General features: G+C 36.3%; 1 protein-coding gene across 1 annotated transcript in view; it reads right to left on the reverse strand.

Annotated features, from left to right (window-relative positions):
* Positions 1-3,822: 3,822 nt before the first annotated feature.
* cngb1a (cyclic nucleotide gated channel subunit beta 1a) overlaps positions 3,823-19,548 on the reverse strand; it is a 43,180-nt gene continuing 27,454 nt past the window's right edge. Inside the window, exons 24-38 of the mRNA XM_053234678.1 lie at positions 19,147-19,301; positions 18,034-18,243; positions 16,540-16,748; positions 16,301-16,351; positions 15,134-15,220; positions 14,923-14,987; positions 13,260-13,382; positions 13,022-13,163; positions 12,782-12,941; positions 11,282-11,379; positions 10,626-10,709; positions 10,080-10,198; positions 9,840-9,986; positions 7,741-7,921; positions 3,823-6,536 (exon numbers count right to left, since the gene is read on the reverse strand). Coding sequence (XP_053090653.1) covers positions 6,297-6,536; positions 7,741-7,921; positions 9,840-9,986; positions 10,080-10,198; positions 10,626-10,709; positions 11,282-11,379; positions 12,782-12,941; positions 13,022-13,163; positions 13,260-13,382; positions 14,923-14,987; positions 15,134-15,220; positions 16,301-16,351; positions 16,540-16,748; positions 18,034-18,243; positions 19,147-19,301 — 2,071 coding nt within the window. The 3' untranslated portion in view covers positions 3,823-6,296. The remainder of the gene's footprint in view (positions 6,537-7,740; positions 7,922-9,839; positions 9,987-10,079; positions 10,199-10,625; positions 10,710-11,281; positions 11,380-12,781; positions 12,942-13,021; positions 13,164-13,259; positions 13,383-14,922; positions 14,988-15,133; positions 15,221-16,300; positions 16,352-16,539; positions 16,749-18,033; positions 18,244-19,146; positions 19,302-19,548) is intronic.

Consider the following 19,548-nt stretch of genomic DNA (forward strand, 5'->3'; position numbering starts at 1 on the left):
ACTTGCATACTACTTTTATACATAACTGTTCATACTAATGCACAAATATCTACACTTAAATCCTTAAAAGTATTTACTATTCACTAGTAGGGGTATGTACTATACAGTAATCTACATAAATAGTATACACCTTAAAAGTGCTGTTTGGCCAAGTGGCCAATGGGGTGGCCAAGTAAGGCACAATGACTTAATATGGGGTGGCAATCTAGGGTGGGGCAAATTACTTACCCGCATCCATAGAAAATGACATAATCCAGTATCTGTGTATGACCTGAGTAGGATCTCAATCAGATATAAGCAAGATTTGTTTGTCATCTAGCAAGCTACAAAAAAGTCATAGCTAACATAACATTAGGCGACAGCTTATGAAGTAAGCCATCATTACAAATTCAGTATTATTAGTCAACCAAGTGAAATTTCTTGTGTGTGTGAGCATACTTGGCAATAAAAGCTCTTTCTAATTAGCTAATAACAAACAAGAAATCCAAAGTTATTGTTGTCAGTGGGGCCATGAAAGAGATCGCTTCTGTGTTAACTAGCTAAACTAGCTTGTTCCTTGCCCCTGGACCATAATGAAATAAACTTTTAAGTTTCCCAGAGATGTTGCAGTGGGAGCTCTGTTATTATTCAAACTAGCTATGATTAACAGTACTGGCCTGCATGCAATTAATCTTAGTTGCTTTATTTCAGGCTTCTGTTTAAAATGTTTCATTCTGGAAGTTAGCCTGAATAAAGCCACCCGACTTTGCCTGTTTTTCTTAAAAAGCAACTCATGATGCATGATTTACCAGAGATGGTGGTGTCAGTTGGGTGGAAGATTTTCACAGCAGTTGCAGTTTACTTTGCAGACAGCAGAGGTCTCTAACACTTCCAAATGGCTCCTTTAAATAAATTTAAATATGATAGGTATTCTTTTTTATTCAAATACTAAATCTAACCACTTTGTACTTAAGGGAAATCCAAATATACTTGAAACAAGAGTGACAGATTGTATATAGTGCTTGCTACTTTATCCAATGGTGTTTTTAGCGCTGCATGTTTTATTCATTTTAACATACAGATCATTAACTGAACTGCAGTTCAGTTACATGCTGGTTCTGTCTGTTATCTGCTACAAAAGTAGCCAAAGTGCCCATCACTTTTAGACAACAAATATAATCCATCACATGGGAATTTTTTTTTACTATATTATGTTTGTTAACACCCCGAAAAGGACAAATGTTGTATAGTGTGCAGTATAGTGAAAAAACCCAGGCACCATATTAGGTCATAGTGTCTGAAAATGGACTTCTATATTGTACTGCAATATTTTGTAGCATGTCAGAGCCATGCTTGCGAGTCAGTTTGCCGGAGTGATTTAAAAGAGTGATTCGAGTAGAACATATTTATTTATTTATTTATTTTATGGGAAGCACAGTGTTACAGTGTTAGGGGTAGTGCTGCTGCCTCAAAACTCCAGTATCCTTGGTTCGATCCTGAGCTTGGGTTACCGTCAGTGTGGAGTTTCTGTGTGTGTTCTTGCAATGTCCATGTGGGTTTCCTCTAGGTTCTCTGGTTTTCTCCTCCCTCCCAGAAACATGGCAGAAGGTGGAATAGCTATGTTAAATTGTGCTTATGTGTGAATGTATGTGCATGGTTCATGGTGTGATAGACTGGCATCTCATATAGAGTGTGTTTCTGGGAAAGGTTCTTGAGCAGGATAAAGTGTGTAATCCTGGTTGGTTTACGAAAAAACAAATCCTCATATTCTCCATCCTCTCTGATAACTGGTATTTTTATTAAAGCATATACACTATGTTGACACTCTTTCACTTGTGCTTAAATTACAGATGAAATAAAAAAAATAAAATTATTAGAAAACCCCTACAAACACCTCAAACAGATATCTAGGCATTTTTTAGACCATATAGTATAGTAAAATATAATTCAAACCACATTTCTTCAGTAATGTTTCACATCTTGGTGCCTAAAATGTACTTCTATAAATCAGCTTATGAACAGTGCTCCGCTAGGGGTCCAGATAGCTAAGGTATGTATATACAGTACAGGCTGTATGTATATACCAAAATCTCATTTTAATATAAACATTGTGTAAAATAGCATCAACATTTGCACAGCTTGAACTCTCTCTCTATATGTATATGTATGTATGTATATATAATATATATATATATATATATATATATATATATATATATATATATATATATATAAAATTGTATACATTAATATGTTAAAAGAACCTCATTTCTTCCTGAGACAAATGCAAACACACATTGGATAGAAATTTCTAAAATACAAAAGAATATGCTGACTTGCTCTGATCTCATATGAGCTGAGGGGACATTTGTTCTCAGATATTTCAGGCTAATTAATCATTGCTGGAAGGATACTAGACTTTCTCTGCCCTTCACATACCACAGGTTACGAGTCACTAGAACAAACAACTGCATTAAGTCTATTGACTTAAAACTCTTTAATTGAAACTAGGAACTCACAACTCAGTAGTGTGAAAGCACTAAGATGTGCATGTTTTACCTACAAATGCAGAGACATGCCTTAAATCTATAATATCTCACAATGCACACCAGAGGAGTGATGATATACTGGAATGATGATATTCCATGATAAGGACATTTTTAAAAAGGCTGTTAATATCATGCTGTATGGATATAGAGGTGTGATGATGATGTCACAGTGTTATATGTCATTGAAAAGTAAGCAGCTACCCTGGTGTACCAAGTAAAGAATAAACCATGATGGGGTGTGCTGTTACAGGAAAATAATAAACAATAGGGTGGTGTGATGCAACCTGATGCGAAGTAGAGTTAAAATTACCATCATAAAGTTGATTATTTTTCTGATAACAGCATGTCCAGAAATGAATGATGGTACTTTTAAAGCATTTACAGTTACATTTAATGTTGTGGAATGTCTGTGACACAAGTTCGTTCCTGTTACGAATTATGTTATAAAAGGTATAAACGGTCGTTCCCTCATAAGCCTTTCTTTCTATAACAAGAAAAGATGAAGCACAAAGTTGTCTGTCATGAAGACTTTCCTGTGGTGGAAAACTTACTGACTGCTACAAAGTGCTGACACTGGAGACTCCTTCCATATCAACGATTATACGTTATTCTTTATTAAATAACAACATAATAAATGGATTTTTAAAAAATCTGTTTATTATTATTCTTAGATTATTGTGGCACGCCCACCATACAAGTCCCTGTGTTATAGAAGCAATAAAGTATTGGAACGATTAATATAAATCTGCGATTTGAATTACAGCCTACTACAGTCTGAGCTGCTGTTATAATAAATGAATCACCTTCTGACCAATCCGATTTGAGAATTCAACAGTGCTGTGGTATAAAAGGAATTTATCAAACTGTTCCATCTTGTAAACAAATGAATCACCACAAAGAACATCTTTATATCCTTTACATAATGAGCAACGTTTATGCTGTAGTCTACTGTAGAGCTTTTGGAAGAGTTGTCTATTATCAGTGTTTCCCGTCTGCTGAATGAACTCAGCTCATTCAGTATTGTTTCCTAGATTCTCGCCTTTTTTTCACTTCCTGTCTTGGGTCTACTAGAGGGTGCGCGAAACAATGCAAAAAATCCTCCCATTTCCTGTCCTTTTCCTCTCTCTCTCTCTCTCTCTCTCTTTCTCTCTCTCTCTCTGTGCAATATGTCCAGTCATTGCTTATGATCTGTACATGTTATTTTGTGACGAAACACAAAGATAATTTACACTGACAAAATACACAATATGGCAACTGAAAACATACTGAAAAATAGTCACGTTATATGGACAAGTCACAGCTGTAGTATTTTTATTTTGTGCATACAACATTCCTGCAATTGCTCGATTTCAGTGCAACTTACAAAAATCAATCAGAGTACACCTATTATTTGTGGCAGGTTAATGTTACTAGCATGTAAATTAAACCCCCCTTAATGGGGCAGTGTTACTTTTTAATGCTTCCTTTTCCTGTTCATGATATATAAAATGTCTAACAAGACCTCACATTGTATTTTACAGAAAAAAGAATTTTCTACAGAGTAGGTGAGAGCCAGCACATTTTTAACACAATTGCAACACGTTTGTTTTTCCAACATTATTATTTTTGTCCTTACATGTTCAAATACTGAAACCTGTGCAGCTGTGCACATGTAGAGCTCTACACTAACTATTAGCACAGCTTGCTCATGCTGCTCCTGCAAGATTGTGAGAAAGCATGGGTGCACCCTGTGGTAATAATTGTACAGCATCTTGTGTAATTGTACAGTGTCTCAGACTGTTTCACAAATGATGCAGAGACCATAAAGATGTTGTTTGCGTGTATGTTAATAGAATTATGGTTAAACCATAGTAAAACTATATCATACCATAGTAATCAAAGGTTCTATATATAAAAAAAAGAAAAAAAAAAACCAAACAAAAAAAGGAAATCTTTCCCTGAAAATGTATAGTGCTTGGTGATGATATAGGGAAACTTGCACTTGATAAAACACGTATCATATGCATTGTGTTATGTAGGAAGTATCTGTAATTGAAATCAACATTGAGTAATTTGACTCAAAAAAGGTTACAATTGTGCTGGCTCTACCTGCAGCCCCCTTCCTTCCAAATTCTGTCTGCTTAGAGACAAAATGATTGTTCCATTAATATCCCAGGATTTTCAAATGATGCACAATTTGTATTGCCTCTAAAACTTCTGAGACTCTTTCAAAAACCCCCAACTAGTTTAACCAGGGTATCCCAAAAGTCTCCATACATAGGAAACACATTTTAGCAAAAGGTCTTCCAAAATGTTTCATATATTTATATTCAGATAATCTTTAAGAATGCCTTTGACAAAAGAAGAGCATATTGAAATCATTCTCATGGCTGGATCAGGAAGCTGTCGAAAGGTTGCAATGGAATTTAACAGGAAACATGGCACATACATCACACACGACACTGTTGCCAAACTTATTAACAAATTCAAAAAGACTGGAAGTGTTGCAGACCAACCGAGGAGTGGACGTCCACGAACATCCTCTGACGAAGGCACAACCAACATGGTGCTGGCAAACATAGTCTCCTATTTATGGAGACTTTTGGGACACAGTGTATTTTATTTTGTAATTTTGCCTTGGTCTTTTGTATAGAATATCCTAATGTTAGCCAGTGAGGAGCTTGATATCTTTTTTCTCTTGAGACAGGAGACAATTTTGCAGATTTTAGTGCAACTTAGGCTGTATTTGACTTACCTTGGATGAGGGAACACAGAACTCGGAATTACTTTCAAACTCTTTGCTTTCAATCTACAAAGATGAAAAGAAACATGGATAACTCCATGTCTGTCTTTTGTTAGCAACAAGCTAGCCAGCTAACTGTGATGAGTGATGTATAATTTCCTCTTCAAAATAGTGAACTGTATAGTCAGTGTTATAAAGTACAAGTGAATATGTCGGCATGTTGATTGATCTAAAAAAAAATACTTGTATATACAGCATAATTTATTTAAAGAAATGCTACTTTGTTTACTGTAGATGCTGTGAGCAGCCATGTTGATTTGATGTCACTTGCTGAACTCAGGGTTGAGGACACCATCAAGTTTATGAGTAGGAATTTCTAGTTTTGTTGGGTTTTTAGTTTTTCCTAGTTGGAGGTCAGAAATTCTGAGTCATGAGTTTTACCCACCAAAATAAAAGACCCTATTAAGATAATGTGTTATGTGTAAATCTTGCAATTTACTTTAGTATATATGATTTATCTGATAGGCAGAACTAAAAAAATGGTACCAAGCTAAAAGACACTGACCTTCCAGTAACCTTCCTGTCTGTGCTGGAGTAGCATACCTGCCATAAATACACTAACAATTTGTCATATTACAATGAAGACAATTAAAAAACTATGACATCTATGTCGCTTTGCTGTAAAGGTCAGAAAATGTGTGTATTCATATGCAGGTATGTCAGTGTATTTGCTTACATACAGCTAGGGCTTTAATGGAAGACAGAGTGGCAGTTTAAATGCAGGCAAAGCCGCATTCCTGAAATCAGAGCAGTGTATTTTGTAGGAAAAAGTAATCAGCTTCTATAACACACTCACTCACACACTCATGCCTCCTTCCTTTGAAGCTCGTCTAATTTTAAAGCAGAAAAGCATCACAAATTGTAATTAAATAGCACACACTGCTTTGGTTTGGATTCAGTTAGAATAGTTCCCCATAATAGTAAAAGCATGATAATAACAGATCATTTTCCAGCCTCATGTCCTAACTTCTCCTTTCTTGCAACTTCTATTCTTCTTTCTTCTCCTCTTGCTCTGTCTTCTCAGCCTTTCCATCTTCTTCCTCCGCCATTTCAACGCTTAGGATCTCCTCTCCATGTTGGTGTGGGGTCATACGGATGACCACCGTGCTGTCCGTGGTCTGTGCCACCATGTCATCATCATCATCCTGTGTGACTGTGCGCTGGATGGGTGAGCGACGGTGAACGGGTGAGGGAGGGGGCACGGGTGCTGCTGTGCTGCCAGCAGGCTGAGAGACGGAGACATGGAAATTAAAGGTTATAAGAAACATCATGTATCATAAAAGTTTTGAAATGACACATAACACATAAAGGAAAACTCTAGAAATGGCAAAAATGCCTGACATAGATTAGGCATACTGCATATTAATAGGAAGATCTATAGACTTATATACTCATACATTTGCAATTACTGCAATTATCCAATCAGCCAATCATGTGGCAGCAGTGTATGCACAATGCGTAGATTCTTCAGATGCACATCAATAGCTTCAGTTAATGTTCACATCAAACATCAGAATGGAGAAAATGTGACCTCAGTGACTTTGCATGGTTGTTGGTGACAGATGGGATGGTTTGAATATTTTAGAAACTGATCTCCTGGACTTTTCATACACAATACTCTCTACAGTTTGCACAGAATGGTATGAAAAATGAAAACCAGTAAGCAGCAATTCTGTGGACCAAACATGCCATGGGGATGAGAGAGGTCAGAGGAGAATGGGCAGATTGGTTTGAGCTGACAGGAAGGATACAGTAACTCAAATAACCACCCTTTACAACAGTGGTGTGCAGAAAAGCATCTCAGAATACGCAACATGATGAACCTTGGTGGTTCATTGGCCTGCAACAGCAGTTCCACCCCATCAGTCAGGAACAGAAATCTGAGGTTACAGTGGGCACGGGTTCACTGAAACTTGATAGGTAAAGGTCGAGGAGAATTTGGAAAAAGATCAGGCGAATTTAAAGAACAGGAGCCTCATAGTGTGTAAATTTGATCTGACTGCTCACATGAGTGTTGAAACAATCAGTGATTAATTTAGTGAGATATGAGATGTTGCTTAAATTCCCTATTTTTTATTAGCATTCAAACATTACAATATTGTCTGCTGCCATCTCTACACTATCAGCAACAGATACTTCAACAACTGGTAATTAGACCACTTACAAACTGAATCTATTAGGCTTATATCCATTTTGCTGTGGCAGATATCCAAAAACGTCAAAGCATAAAGGTCAAAGCATACTTGGCTAGCAAGGTTAGAAAGAAAATAAAAACATTTCTAGATCATTTTATATTTTCTTAAGGTCGAGGAGAGAAAGTATGTTATATGCAGAAAAACCCAGCTTTGGCTGTTAGCTAAAATTCAGCTACACTGACATCTGGCAGGTTCTCCCAGACCACCACATGCTGTATAGAGTCAAGGTAAGCACCTGTAGTGTGGCTCCAGTCTCTTTGTAGGTCTCCTTCAGTTTGGCGAACGTTTCTCCTTTGCCCACCACCAGAGCAGCCTTAAACAGTTTGGGAGTCTCTGGACGTGTTGGGATCACCTGACCAGATTCCTTACCCGAACCCTTCTCTTCCGGAGGCTTCTTATCCTTCGTTAGCAACTTCCTGAGTAACACAAGCACACCAATGAGCTCAACCAAACAGATCATGAGCATCAGTCCATGAAGATATAGCAATATAGAAGCTTTAACACAACTGATGTAGTTAATGAAAGACTTGACATGCTAATGATTTAAGCATTAAGGTCTGTTAGAGCAGTAAACAGTGCTATGGGCTTTCAGGACATCTGTGGTTGAGGCTTATACATCTTAATTACTAAATAAGGATAAATTCAGCAAACTAGAGTGAGTACAGTGAGTACACAAGGCACACAGACATACAATGGTGATGAATTGGATCCACGGGCGAGTAGTAAATAGGTATCATGAGACCCACCTCTGACTGATTTCAGTTAAATCTCTACTAACATAATCTCACACACAACATTTTGGTTTAGTACACTGTTTCAACCACAAGCAGATCTGTGCTGTGATTGGTTCACTCAGACTAGGCATAACTGGTGTACATTGAGGGGAAATAAGTATTCGGTTACTTTTGTTATTTCATATACTTCCAGTGCATATACAGTATCCTTCGTAAATTTACACACCTAACACACAAGTTTCATATTTATAAGTAGATAATGTCTTTTGACTTTGTATTTATAAATAGGATAAAAAAGTAGGTTTTCATAAGCATAAACAAAGACGTTTAAAAAACTTAACTGACAGGTGAAAAAAGAATCCAGACACCACAAAATAACAACATTAATACTTTGCCGAGTACCTGTTATTGGAAAATACAGCTTTTAGACATCTACGGTAAGAAGTAATTATGTTTCTGCAGCATGTGGCTCAATGTTGAACCATTCCTCTTGGTAAATTGTCATCAGTTCCCCAAAGATACAAGGGTCCCTCTGATGGATTCACAGTTTCAAAATCCTCGATAACTAAAGTCAGGAGATCGCTCTATTCATGAATCCTTCAATAATATATAATTCCCCAGTACTGTTTACAAAGAAGCAGTCTCATATCATGATGTTCCCACCTCCATACTTCACTGTGGGATCATACATGCAATCCTTCCTTCTCCAAACATGATGAGCTGAAATATTGCCCAAAAGTTCTATTTTTGTTTTGTCTTTTTTTTCCAAAAAGAGTTCTGATTTGTCTAAATGATTGTATGCAAATTTTAGACATACATCTCTGTGCTTCTTTTTCAACAGATGAGTTTTTCATGAGGTGTAGGAACTGAGATGATTGTGGTGCAGTACATTGCTTATTGTTCTCTGTGTAACAGTTGTGCTTGCTGCTTTCAAGCTGTCCTGCAACTCTTTTCAAGTGACTATTGGCTTCTCGCTTACCTTCCTTATGATTAGTCTGAGAGTGCGTTGTGAAAACTTACATGGCGCACCTGTCCAGGGCCGATTATTTGTTGTTTCCATGAACTCTTGGAACCACCAACTGTACTGGCAAGAATGTATAAAGTCTTTGCGATGGCTCTGTAGCTTTTTCTATTTGACTGTTGTTTAATAATGTTGTCCCTAAGAATTTTAAGAAGCTCCATCACTTTCACCATGATTGCTTACATGATTGTATGAAAGCTTCCCAACCGATTTGCATGAGAACATCTGTTTGCTGCGTTTATCTAGAATTTGTTTTATTTTTATGTAACCTTTACATATATACTTAATATATATATATTTAATATAGTATCCAAATATTTTTCGCCTATCAGTTTTTTTAAAAAAAACATGCGTATCTTTGTTTGTGGTTATAAATACATACTTTTTTGATTGTATTTTTAGGGTACAAAGTCAAAAGACATTATGTGTGTAAATTGGATAAAGTGGATATATGCACTGGAGGTACATTAAATAACAAAAACATAAGTGTCCGGACACTTATTTCCCCTCACTGTGTGTGTATGTGTGTATGAGAATAACGGTTGCTGAGGCAGATCATCAGAGCCCCTCTCCTCTCACTTGGCCTTCTTGCGCAGTATTTTCTGGGACTCGGGGTAGTGCACCATGATCTCAGAGAGGTCCTTCTTATCCAGGATGAAGAGATTAGCAAAGCCGTGTGCCACCACATTAGCTGTGCGCCTGTTCCCTCCACCCACAGCCAGCAAGCTGATGGAGAAAGGCACTTACTTTGTTATACACAAAAATATTGTCCAGAAATGATGGTAATTCATCATACAGTGAAACTTCAAGAACACTCACCTGATTTCCCCAAACACAGATCCAGCCCTCAAAGTCACGAACACAGTTTTACCATCGGGGCCTCCAACCACCTGCACCTCTCCAGCTTTGATGATGTACATCTCCCTGCCAATCTCACCCTGACACAGAGGGAGCAGATTCATACAAGCCACACGAGCATCAAAAAGATAAAGGACTTAACCCAAATTTAACCTAAAATATATTTATATCACTAAAGTTATCTTCAGGTCCTTTAAAGCTGAGTTATTATACTCCCTCCGTCCATCTCTATCCATTTTTTAAAAATCTACATACTGTTAGGCGTAAATTATTTGACTGTCCACCATACTATACCAAGTCCCTGTGAATGAGCTGTTACTCAGAAACTATAACTTTTTTTTTAAAAGTGCATTTACAGTACATAACCTGTGATCTTTGTCTTGCAGCTGAAACTATTGTCAGAGCTGCTGTTATAGAAAATTAATCAACACTTTCTGACCAATCAGATTTGAGAATATAATAAAAATGCTGTGGTATAAAATATAAAGAATGTGCAAAGTCTCTAACCTTCTTACACACATAGTCTCCTGGGAGGTAGACCACAGACTTCAGTCTCTTCAACATGTCAAATATCATCTGTCTGTCACAACCCTAAGAATGAGAGCAAGACACCCATGAAGATAAGATGGCAAGACTCTAAAATAACATCTTAGCGAGTTAAAATATCTTAAATATAGTCAGACCTATTTAGTATTTCTTATTATAACATGACAATAAACCAAATATAAGCTTTTTAAACCTATTTCTAGACCTTTTTTAAACTAATTTCAAGCTTTAAATAGTCTTATTTTTAATTTTGTTATTTTTTTGCTAATTTTAAGCATTTATTCCTAGAAAGAAGCAAAATTATCTGTCAATGTAATAAGAACATTTAATCCTTGAAATTAGTAACAATGTCTAGAAACAGGCTTAATAATCGTATATTTGGTATTTTGTAATCTCATAATAGGAAACACAAGATAAATTTGAATACGTTCATGATATTTTCACTTGCTAAGATGTTATGTTTTTGCAGTGAGATAAACAGTTCCTGGTATTTGACCCAGACTTTCGAACCTGAGGTGAATTACTATTGGTGTGTCCTCCAATTACAGAAAATATACTGTACATCTATTCCTTGTTCTACTGCAAGCGAATGTTTAAGTGAATTTTAAGTGACTCACTTGGAAGAGGGCCACTTTGCTGACAATGATGTAGTTCACATCCACAGCGATGTCCAGACGCATCTTATCAGGCAGCTGTATGAGCAACTCCTGTTCATCTACACACAGAGATACCCCTCTGTACAGTATATGTAAGGTGAGAAATAATACCCAACCTTGACTACACTAGGAAGACACAACTTACCCAATTTTCCACTTACACCAAATGTAATCAGGCAAGACATGCTTGATATATGAATATTACTTCTTTAGATTTGCAGTGGTGCTATGGTGCTTGCAAGTGAAGAAAGCATGTGTCTAAATCATCACACACTTGTCTTAAACCATGTTGAGTTGTTAATTAATCTTGTATACCACTGCATAATTGAATTCTCAAATCTTATTGCTTAGAAGGTGTTTAATTTTCTATAACTTGTACTGATGCGGTTGTTCTAATACGTCATCATTTCTATAGTAACATCTAATTCACAGGAACTTACAGTATATGGAGAATGATTCATATAATCTAAACATAACAAAAAAAAAAACAGAATAGAAATACAGTGGTGTTATTTGACAAAGAAAATATATAATTGTCGATATGGTGACGCTTTCTGTGAGGAGACATTTATTTAACATTTATGTAAGGAGTCTCCAATGTCAGTTTTCTGCACAGGGGCATTTTTGCTTTGAGGTTTCTCTGCAACATTTCACAGAACTGGGTTTTCTTTGTCTTATTAACTTCAAGAGAAAGAAAAGTAGAAATGGGTAAGAGAACAACTATTTATAGCTGCTATAATGTACGTAAGTGATAACATGAACTAACTTGATTCATGGAAGTTCCACAACATTAACTGTTACTATAAATGGATAATAAGTAATGAAAAAAATGGAATCACTTACAAATTGCTGTGGTATAAGAGGAATAAAACACTTAATGTTACAGGAAAATAATCAGATTTTGGCCATTGCGCCACCTTTTTTTTTCTTTCTTTTTTAATTATTAATTTCCAATAACCAGATGTCATGTTTTTTTTCCTTACATGGACTTCTTATTTGGTTCCTCATGCCAAAAATCAGAAGTGGTTAAGGTGATAATATTTTCCCAGCTTTATTTGTATATTTATTTGTATATGTATTTTGCTATTTTATGAAACTTAAGTATAAATGGTATTGCTGAGCTAAATACTGCCCTTTGAGGTGAGTATATGATGATTTAAATGAGAAGTTTGCATGCTTATACTCTAGATATACGCTGCATTAGCAACATATTAACAGTACAACGTATACAAAGCTTGAGTATACGGTAAAGAAGCAAAACGCTGATCAGCTACATTTTGGGGTAAGGAGAAAATTGGGTAAATCTCATTTTTAGCTGATCCTTCAAGAAATTAAAACATTTCTTTCTAATCAGTGAGAGTCCCATGTTGCATTTGTGTAATCTGAATGAATTTCATCTGAATTTCATTACGCAACTCTGTATTACATAAACATATTCAACTCCATTTGACTCGCTCTTACCCAGCATGCCTTGTGATTGCCAGGTATAGTCATACCAAGTCTTGACTCTGTTCTGAACCTCACGTGGGATGCCATAGGCGGTCATGTACTTTACTGTGCTGTCCACACATGACCTGTAGTACGCCGGACCTGCAGTAGCTGCTCCTACAACATCTCTCATCTACACACAAACACATTATTTGTGACATTTTATGAGGTCTGAAATCACTCAGTAGCGTTACAGCTCTTTTTTTCACCCACCTGACCAATCATAATCGAGAAAGCGAACACACCCACAAAGTAATTGACCAGCTGAAAGACGATTTCAAAAACTGTCGTGGGATCTGGGAGACCTCCGATAGTGATCAGAGTTTTTACGGCAAAGTAGTAGCAGCGGATATAACTGCATGATGAAAACACACACACACACACACACATGTTTTTCTGTATGGTATCGAGATAATCACACAGACTTTGGAGTGCATGGTGAAGGAGTCACCTGTTGCCTCTGCCATCATAGACCCACTTCGTGGAGCCGAGGCCTTCATAATCAGAGCCCCAGTAGAACAGACAGGCGTTGCAGTGCAGTGAGTAGAGCAAGTATGCGGTGGTCCGGATCACTCTGAGAGAAAGATATGAGTGGAAGAGGACAGAAAATTGGCCTGTTTGAATTGGATTAGTTTTACATGAGGGGCTGGGGTAATGTAATTATTACTGGAATGTCTCTAGGATCTTAGCCCTGTCCAAATCTGTCATGTCAGTAATTTTTATAGAGTGTGTGTGTGCATGTGTCTGTAAAGATTACACTGTACTGTATATTTCCTTCTATGAAAGGCCCAGTGGAAATAATCCCATGTAATAATTTATATCCTGTCAGATTTGACATTATATCCTGTTACTCAAAGCCATTATCATATCTGAACATATGTGATCTGAGTGAAAGACCAATCATTAGATGTGCAGTAGGTCTGAGACCACTAAAGAAAATGCTTCTATTTTGCATTCGTTTCTAATTGAATACAACAATTTCATTACAAATTATATTATTGACAACATCTTGAGTGAGAATCTTTCGAATATATACATACAATTTTACAATATATACATGCAGTATAGTTTCTTAGTATTTTTTGTATGTCTCCTTTTTTTTGCTTTAATGACAGTGTGCACTCGAGCTGGCATACTCTCCACAAGGTTGTGCAAAAACTTATGATCCATTTTAGATAAAATCCATCGGAGTGTCGTCTGAATGAACTCATACGCCAGTGGAAGAGATTAGGCATGAGGAAAATCTGACCTTTTGTACAAAGCAGTTAACATGGTCAATATCACAAACTTAGGGACCTAGAAATAGCGCAGAATCTTGAATATTAAATATTCAAGATATTGAACATTTACTTTCTTTGTTTTAAATATTAAAAAATTCTAAACCATTCTGTTTATTTCCAATTTAAAAAAAAAAAAATCCCACATTTTCAGTGTATTTTGTACATGCGTCAACTGAACCCCACTAAAGCAGTGTCTGACTTACTGTCTGGGAAGCAAGAAACAGAATAAAAATTATTATTGTAAGTTGATATTCAATAAATTATTCATATTGAAAGCTTGTGTGGTGTTAAACTTTGAGTTGGTTTAACAAGATAATATGTCAAAAATAACGAGACAATCTTGAAATAATTAGTTATTCAGATGAAATAATAAGATATCTTCACTGAATAAACTTTTTTTTTCACAACTTGCGTTTCAGTGCTTCCATAAAATTTGCCCAGTATATATTCTCTTTATCTTAATATAATAAAGAAAATAAAAAATAAAAAAGAGTCTTGGACATGGGAAGGATCCTCCTGATGCCAGGTGTATGTGCGTGTTTGTGTGTGTGTGTGTGTGTGTGTGTGTCTGTGTGTGTAGGTGTAAATTGTAAAAGATAGAAGGAATGGGGCAGACACTAACATTAGCTTTTTCGGGTTTAGATTTGCAAACACACTTTTATTTGGAAATTTTGGAAAATTTGGAAAATTTAGGAAAGATTAAAAATGGGTCATTTCAAACAGAAAACAATGAATGAAATAGTACATATATACAGTACGTATATACTGTATAAATAGATATACGTACATGTTTTAACGTGTGGTATTATTGTATGGTGTGTACTCTAGGCTTACCTGTAAATGTAGGCTTTTTTCATCACTGCCTCCAGACGATCATTAAATTCAAAGAATGCCATGTACTGACAGAAAGAATGAGCAGTATTATTAATATTGATTTCGTCTGTATGGCAAACAGAGAAGTATATTTATTAAGCAAACTTCTGTAGTCCTAGTTGTGTATGTATCTAAGTGCAGTGTAAGTTGTGTATGTTAGACCTGGTTTTACCTTTAAAATACGTGGGAAGCGCAGAATGGATTTAACGCCTGTGAAATAGTACAGAACGTCCAGGGGCAAAAGACTGATCATGTCCATCTGAAACATCCACATATCAGTCAAGCAAACATAGCTGTTTGGGAATGCCATGACTACTCTATTAATATGTTAAAGGAATGGTTTGGCAAAAAGCCTATTTACACAATTTCCCCCTTATTTAGTTGATCGGCTAAGAGAAATTTGATGTCTGAAATTTGCTTCTTAAATTTTTAAGATATACAGCTGTCATGGTCGCGCTGAAGATGGCGCAGGACTACGACTCCCATCAGCCGCTGCATCTCACATGATCATGACACTCATGTCACATGACTGTTTACACCTGATCCACATTTATGTTTAATGAACAATAGTATTTAAGTCACGTCTTGTACAGCACTTTTGTGTTCTGTTGGCAGTATCATTGTACCTAATTCATGTCACGCTCATGTTGTTGCCTTGCTTTGCTCTCATCATTTTGTTTCTCAGCCTTTGTGTTTTGTGTTTTGTCACCATCAATAAACTAAGTATGCACATGCATCTGCCTCCTCTACAAATCCGTGACAACACCTGAATATACACCTTTTTAGATATACACTGAAATCTTCATATATTTGCTTCAAATGAATCTCATGTCAAATATTTTAAATAATTTCAAAGTACATTTCAGACAGCTGTGCAAGCAAAGAGCTTTTTGTCTCCAGGCCAAAAATGATGTTAATTAAATTTTTGCTGAAAAAGTGTTACGCTTAAAAAAAAAGTACTGTGCAATGCTGCTTATAGAGTACTAATTTCTTTTGTATTGGCCAATCAAATCAAAGGAGGCAGGAGGGTGTCCTTAATGAAGCACTGTGCTTGTACAGCTGATGAAGGGCTTTTGTCCAAAACATCCTGTTTCTCTAGAACCTTTGCGTACTTTGCTTAACATCTACTACACAAGGGCATGGGGGTGATTATTGCCTTTGCCATGTATTTAAGGTATTTATTTTGGGTGACGCAGATTTCCAGTACTTGTTCATTACATTAGCCTTTATAGCTCCACTACAAATTAAAGAAGCTAACTTGAGACACCAAACATGTTTTGGTCAATCCACTACAATTAGGTTAAAATGTTCCTTTAAAGGCTGTTACTCTAGTACTCACCTTAAATCGTTCTGTTTTCATGTAATTTTCTCTCATATCCTTTTTATCACACTGAAACATATACATCCAGAAACACATCTATTAATAAACACTATATACAGTGTTTTTTGAAATGATGCTGAGCTTTAATAGAATTTCCTGGATGGTGTTGTTTGTGTGCATTGTCTGAATATAAGCGTATTGTTTACTGCAAATCTGTGAAATCTCATGCATGTGTTTATCCATCTTGCTCTACACACCACTATATCTCCCCCGCGGACGAACTGTAGCCTGGGCTGGAAGACCACAATGTCCAGGATGTAGATGGTGTCACATAAGTAGTCAGCTAGCAGCCACAGGTGGATGTTCTCTGAAGTTTGATACGGGAAAGCCCAACGCACCGGGATCAGCCACACGTTATAGTTCCACGCACACATCACGAAAAACAGCCACACCACGTAGATCATATCTGCTCAGAGGAAAAACAGACAAATACAAAGCCATGATGAGCCAGACAACAGCAATTCCACCTACTCTATCACTCTAGTGCATTTCTTAATATAACAAGTGCTAATAATAATAATACTCTGTAGAGTACACTGTAGTTTTGAGAATAGTAACCAGAGCCAAAAGTGCTAAAGACATTATGCAGGCATTTTCTTTTCACATTATGACACATAATGTATGATCACATATACAAAAACAGGAAAATGCATTCCAGCAAGCTATGCCCTAAAATGTAAAACCCATAAACACATAAATGCATGTCATCATGTGAATGTTTGATAAATATTTGTCAATAAATATTTGATAAATAAAATCTCAAATCCTACATGTGAAAAAATAACTTTCATGTGCAAAAATTGACATGGAAGTAAATGAATCATGTAGAAAATTCACATGTGAAAAGAAATTGTGTAAAAAAAATCATGTGAATCAAAATGAATCATTTAATAAAATCATACTGTATGTGTAAGTAAAAGAATCATATAAAAATCATTTGTGAAAATAAATGATTCATGTAAAAAAATTATAATTGAAAATAGATGAATCTTGTAAAATAAATCACGACAGTTAAAGAATTGTGTAAAAATCCCTTGAAAATAAAATAAATTGTTTAAAAATTATACATGAAAATTAATGAATTGTGTAAAAATCTCTTGAAAATAAAATAAATTGTTTAAAAATTATACGTGAAAATTAATGAATTGTGTAAAAATCACTGGAAAATAAAATGAATAGAGCAAAAAAAATTATATGTGAAAATAAATTAATTGCGTAAAAATCACGTAAGAAGAAATGAATCGTGTAAAAAAATTATATGTTAAATATCATGTGTAAAGAAAATTACATCGGCAAAAAAGAGACATAGTATGTGAAGTGTCTAAAAACCATGTTTAAATTTCACATGTAAATCATTGTTTGAAGTTTTTGGTAAGAGTTTTATTCACACATTTCCTCCTAGTTTTTTGCTGTTATCTATTTCAGCCTTATCAATGTTACGCGCCGATATGGAGCAATCATATCAGAGGAGCAACGATCACATGCATGGCATTTTACAGCAGTTGTAAACATTAACTCACAGTACTTTTGTATAGATTAATACTCGGTTGTCTGCTCCAGTTTTAATTTTTCAACCAAAGTCATCTTTGTAGTGAAGGGGAGATGAGTTAGCTTCCTGAAAATTATGCATACAGTCTAAGAGTGAAGAATAGCATGTTGCTGTATTTCAGGAGCACTGAGGTGTGTCTCACCAGTGTAAGGGTCGATGCTGGAAGGAAAACGATACTCCACGATGGCTTTCAGCCAGTCTGGCATCGGGGGCACCTTGGGCACTTTGACTTGGTAGCCCATGAACTCCAGGAACTGCTCTTCTTCACTCTCATCTCCAGACGGAACATCTTTCTTCTCCTCAGGGGGAGGAGGTGGAGGAGGCGGAGGAGCAGCAGCCTTTTTGGTAGGTGCTATGCATTCATATGAAATGTTGAAAGTGCGTCTCATTCTTCAAACCATGCATTCACATAATATTTATGGCCAAACAAGTACAGGCACGGGACAAATTAAAGAGAAAAGCAACTGTGGAGAGCATTTTGTTAGAACAGTTTGAGTCCATTTGTCTCCTTAAACCAGTTTTAGACTATGTGATTACAGAGCACGTTTAAGATTATGAGATGACTCCAATAACAGACTTTGTGATAACGTGGTCTCCATGTCAGATTATATGATAAAGATCATCTAACGACAGACCTGCTATTAAAGAAAATGACTACGTTCTGTTTACATCATCAATAAGTTTGATCCAGGCTTGTGCAGAAAATCCAGTCACACAAACAGAAACATTCTTCAAAGTGAGCTTGAGGAAATTAGGATATTTTTTCTGTCCATTAGCATGTTTCGTTCACATTTCGCCATTGCCACTACCATATTTGTTACTGTCCCATGGGTTTCATGTCCTCCCATAGATTAACATTTAGATGAGCATCATAGCAGGGATTATGCTCTGAGATTTATTAAAAAAATTCTGACACGCCAGAACGTTGTCATCATTGCAATGGCACTAAATCAGCTGTCAGGGATTTCACCGATCTCAACTCTCAACGAAAGAATTCTTTTGTGATGTGCAGTTTTTGTCTGTGACAGCAATATCAGGCTAAAAAATTGTAGCATGTAAAGATGGCTTTAGAGAGAAGGGGAATATGTTTGGGAAGAGTGGTGTTCATTCGTCCAGTACAGTTCTAGATACATGTAGGATATGTCAGTGTGCATCAAAGCTCTCCTAGGAGCTTGTGGCGGCCTAGCAACTTAATGAGTCATCTTATATAGCTTTTTCCTTTAATTTGTCACCAATTACAAACACATCTACTCACTTGCTGAGGGACTCTCTTCTTCAGACTCATCTGGGTCAGTCAGCCTCTCTTTAGTTCGTTCTGTTCGTTCCTTAAACAGCTTGATTAGCTCCTGCAGACGTTCGTTAACCACAACACTTGTCTGACTGGCCGAAGAGAGAGGACGCTCAGAATCGCTGCCACAAACAATACAACACATTAACACGGGAGTACAGATATAAGTAAGTACAAATACAAACGCCAATGACAAACTGTCCCACATTTTAGATTCCACCCTCCCTGTCTTTCAGTAAGGTGATCTATGCACAATTTGTATCCCTGAGCTCTGTAAGGATGTTCTAATAGCATTATCAACTGCCAAGAAAACTACAAGAACAATGATCATTAGTCAATGGTCTGATCTCCGTATTGATGATATCTCTA

The sequence above is a fragment of the Pangasianodon hypophthalmus genome, chromosome 6, assembly GCF_027358585.1.
Source record: "Pangasianodon hypophthalmus isolate fPanHyp1 chromosome 6, fPanHyp1.pri, whole genome shotgun sequence".
NCBI classification, from domain to species: Eukaryota; Metazoa; Chordata; class Actinopteri; order Siluriformes; family Pangasiidae; genus Pangasianodon; species Pangasianodon hypophthalmus.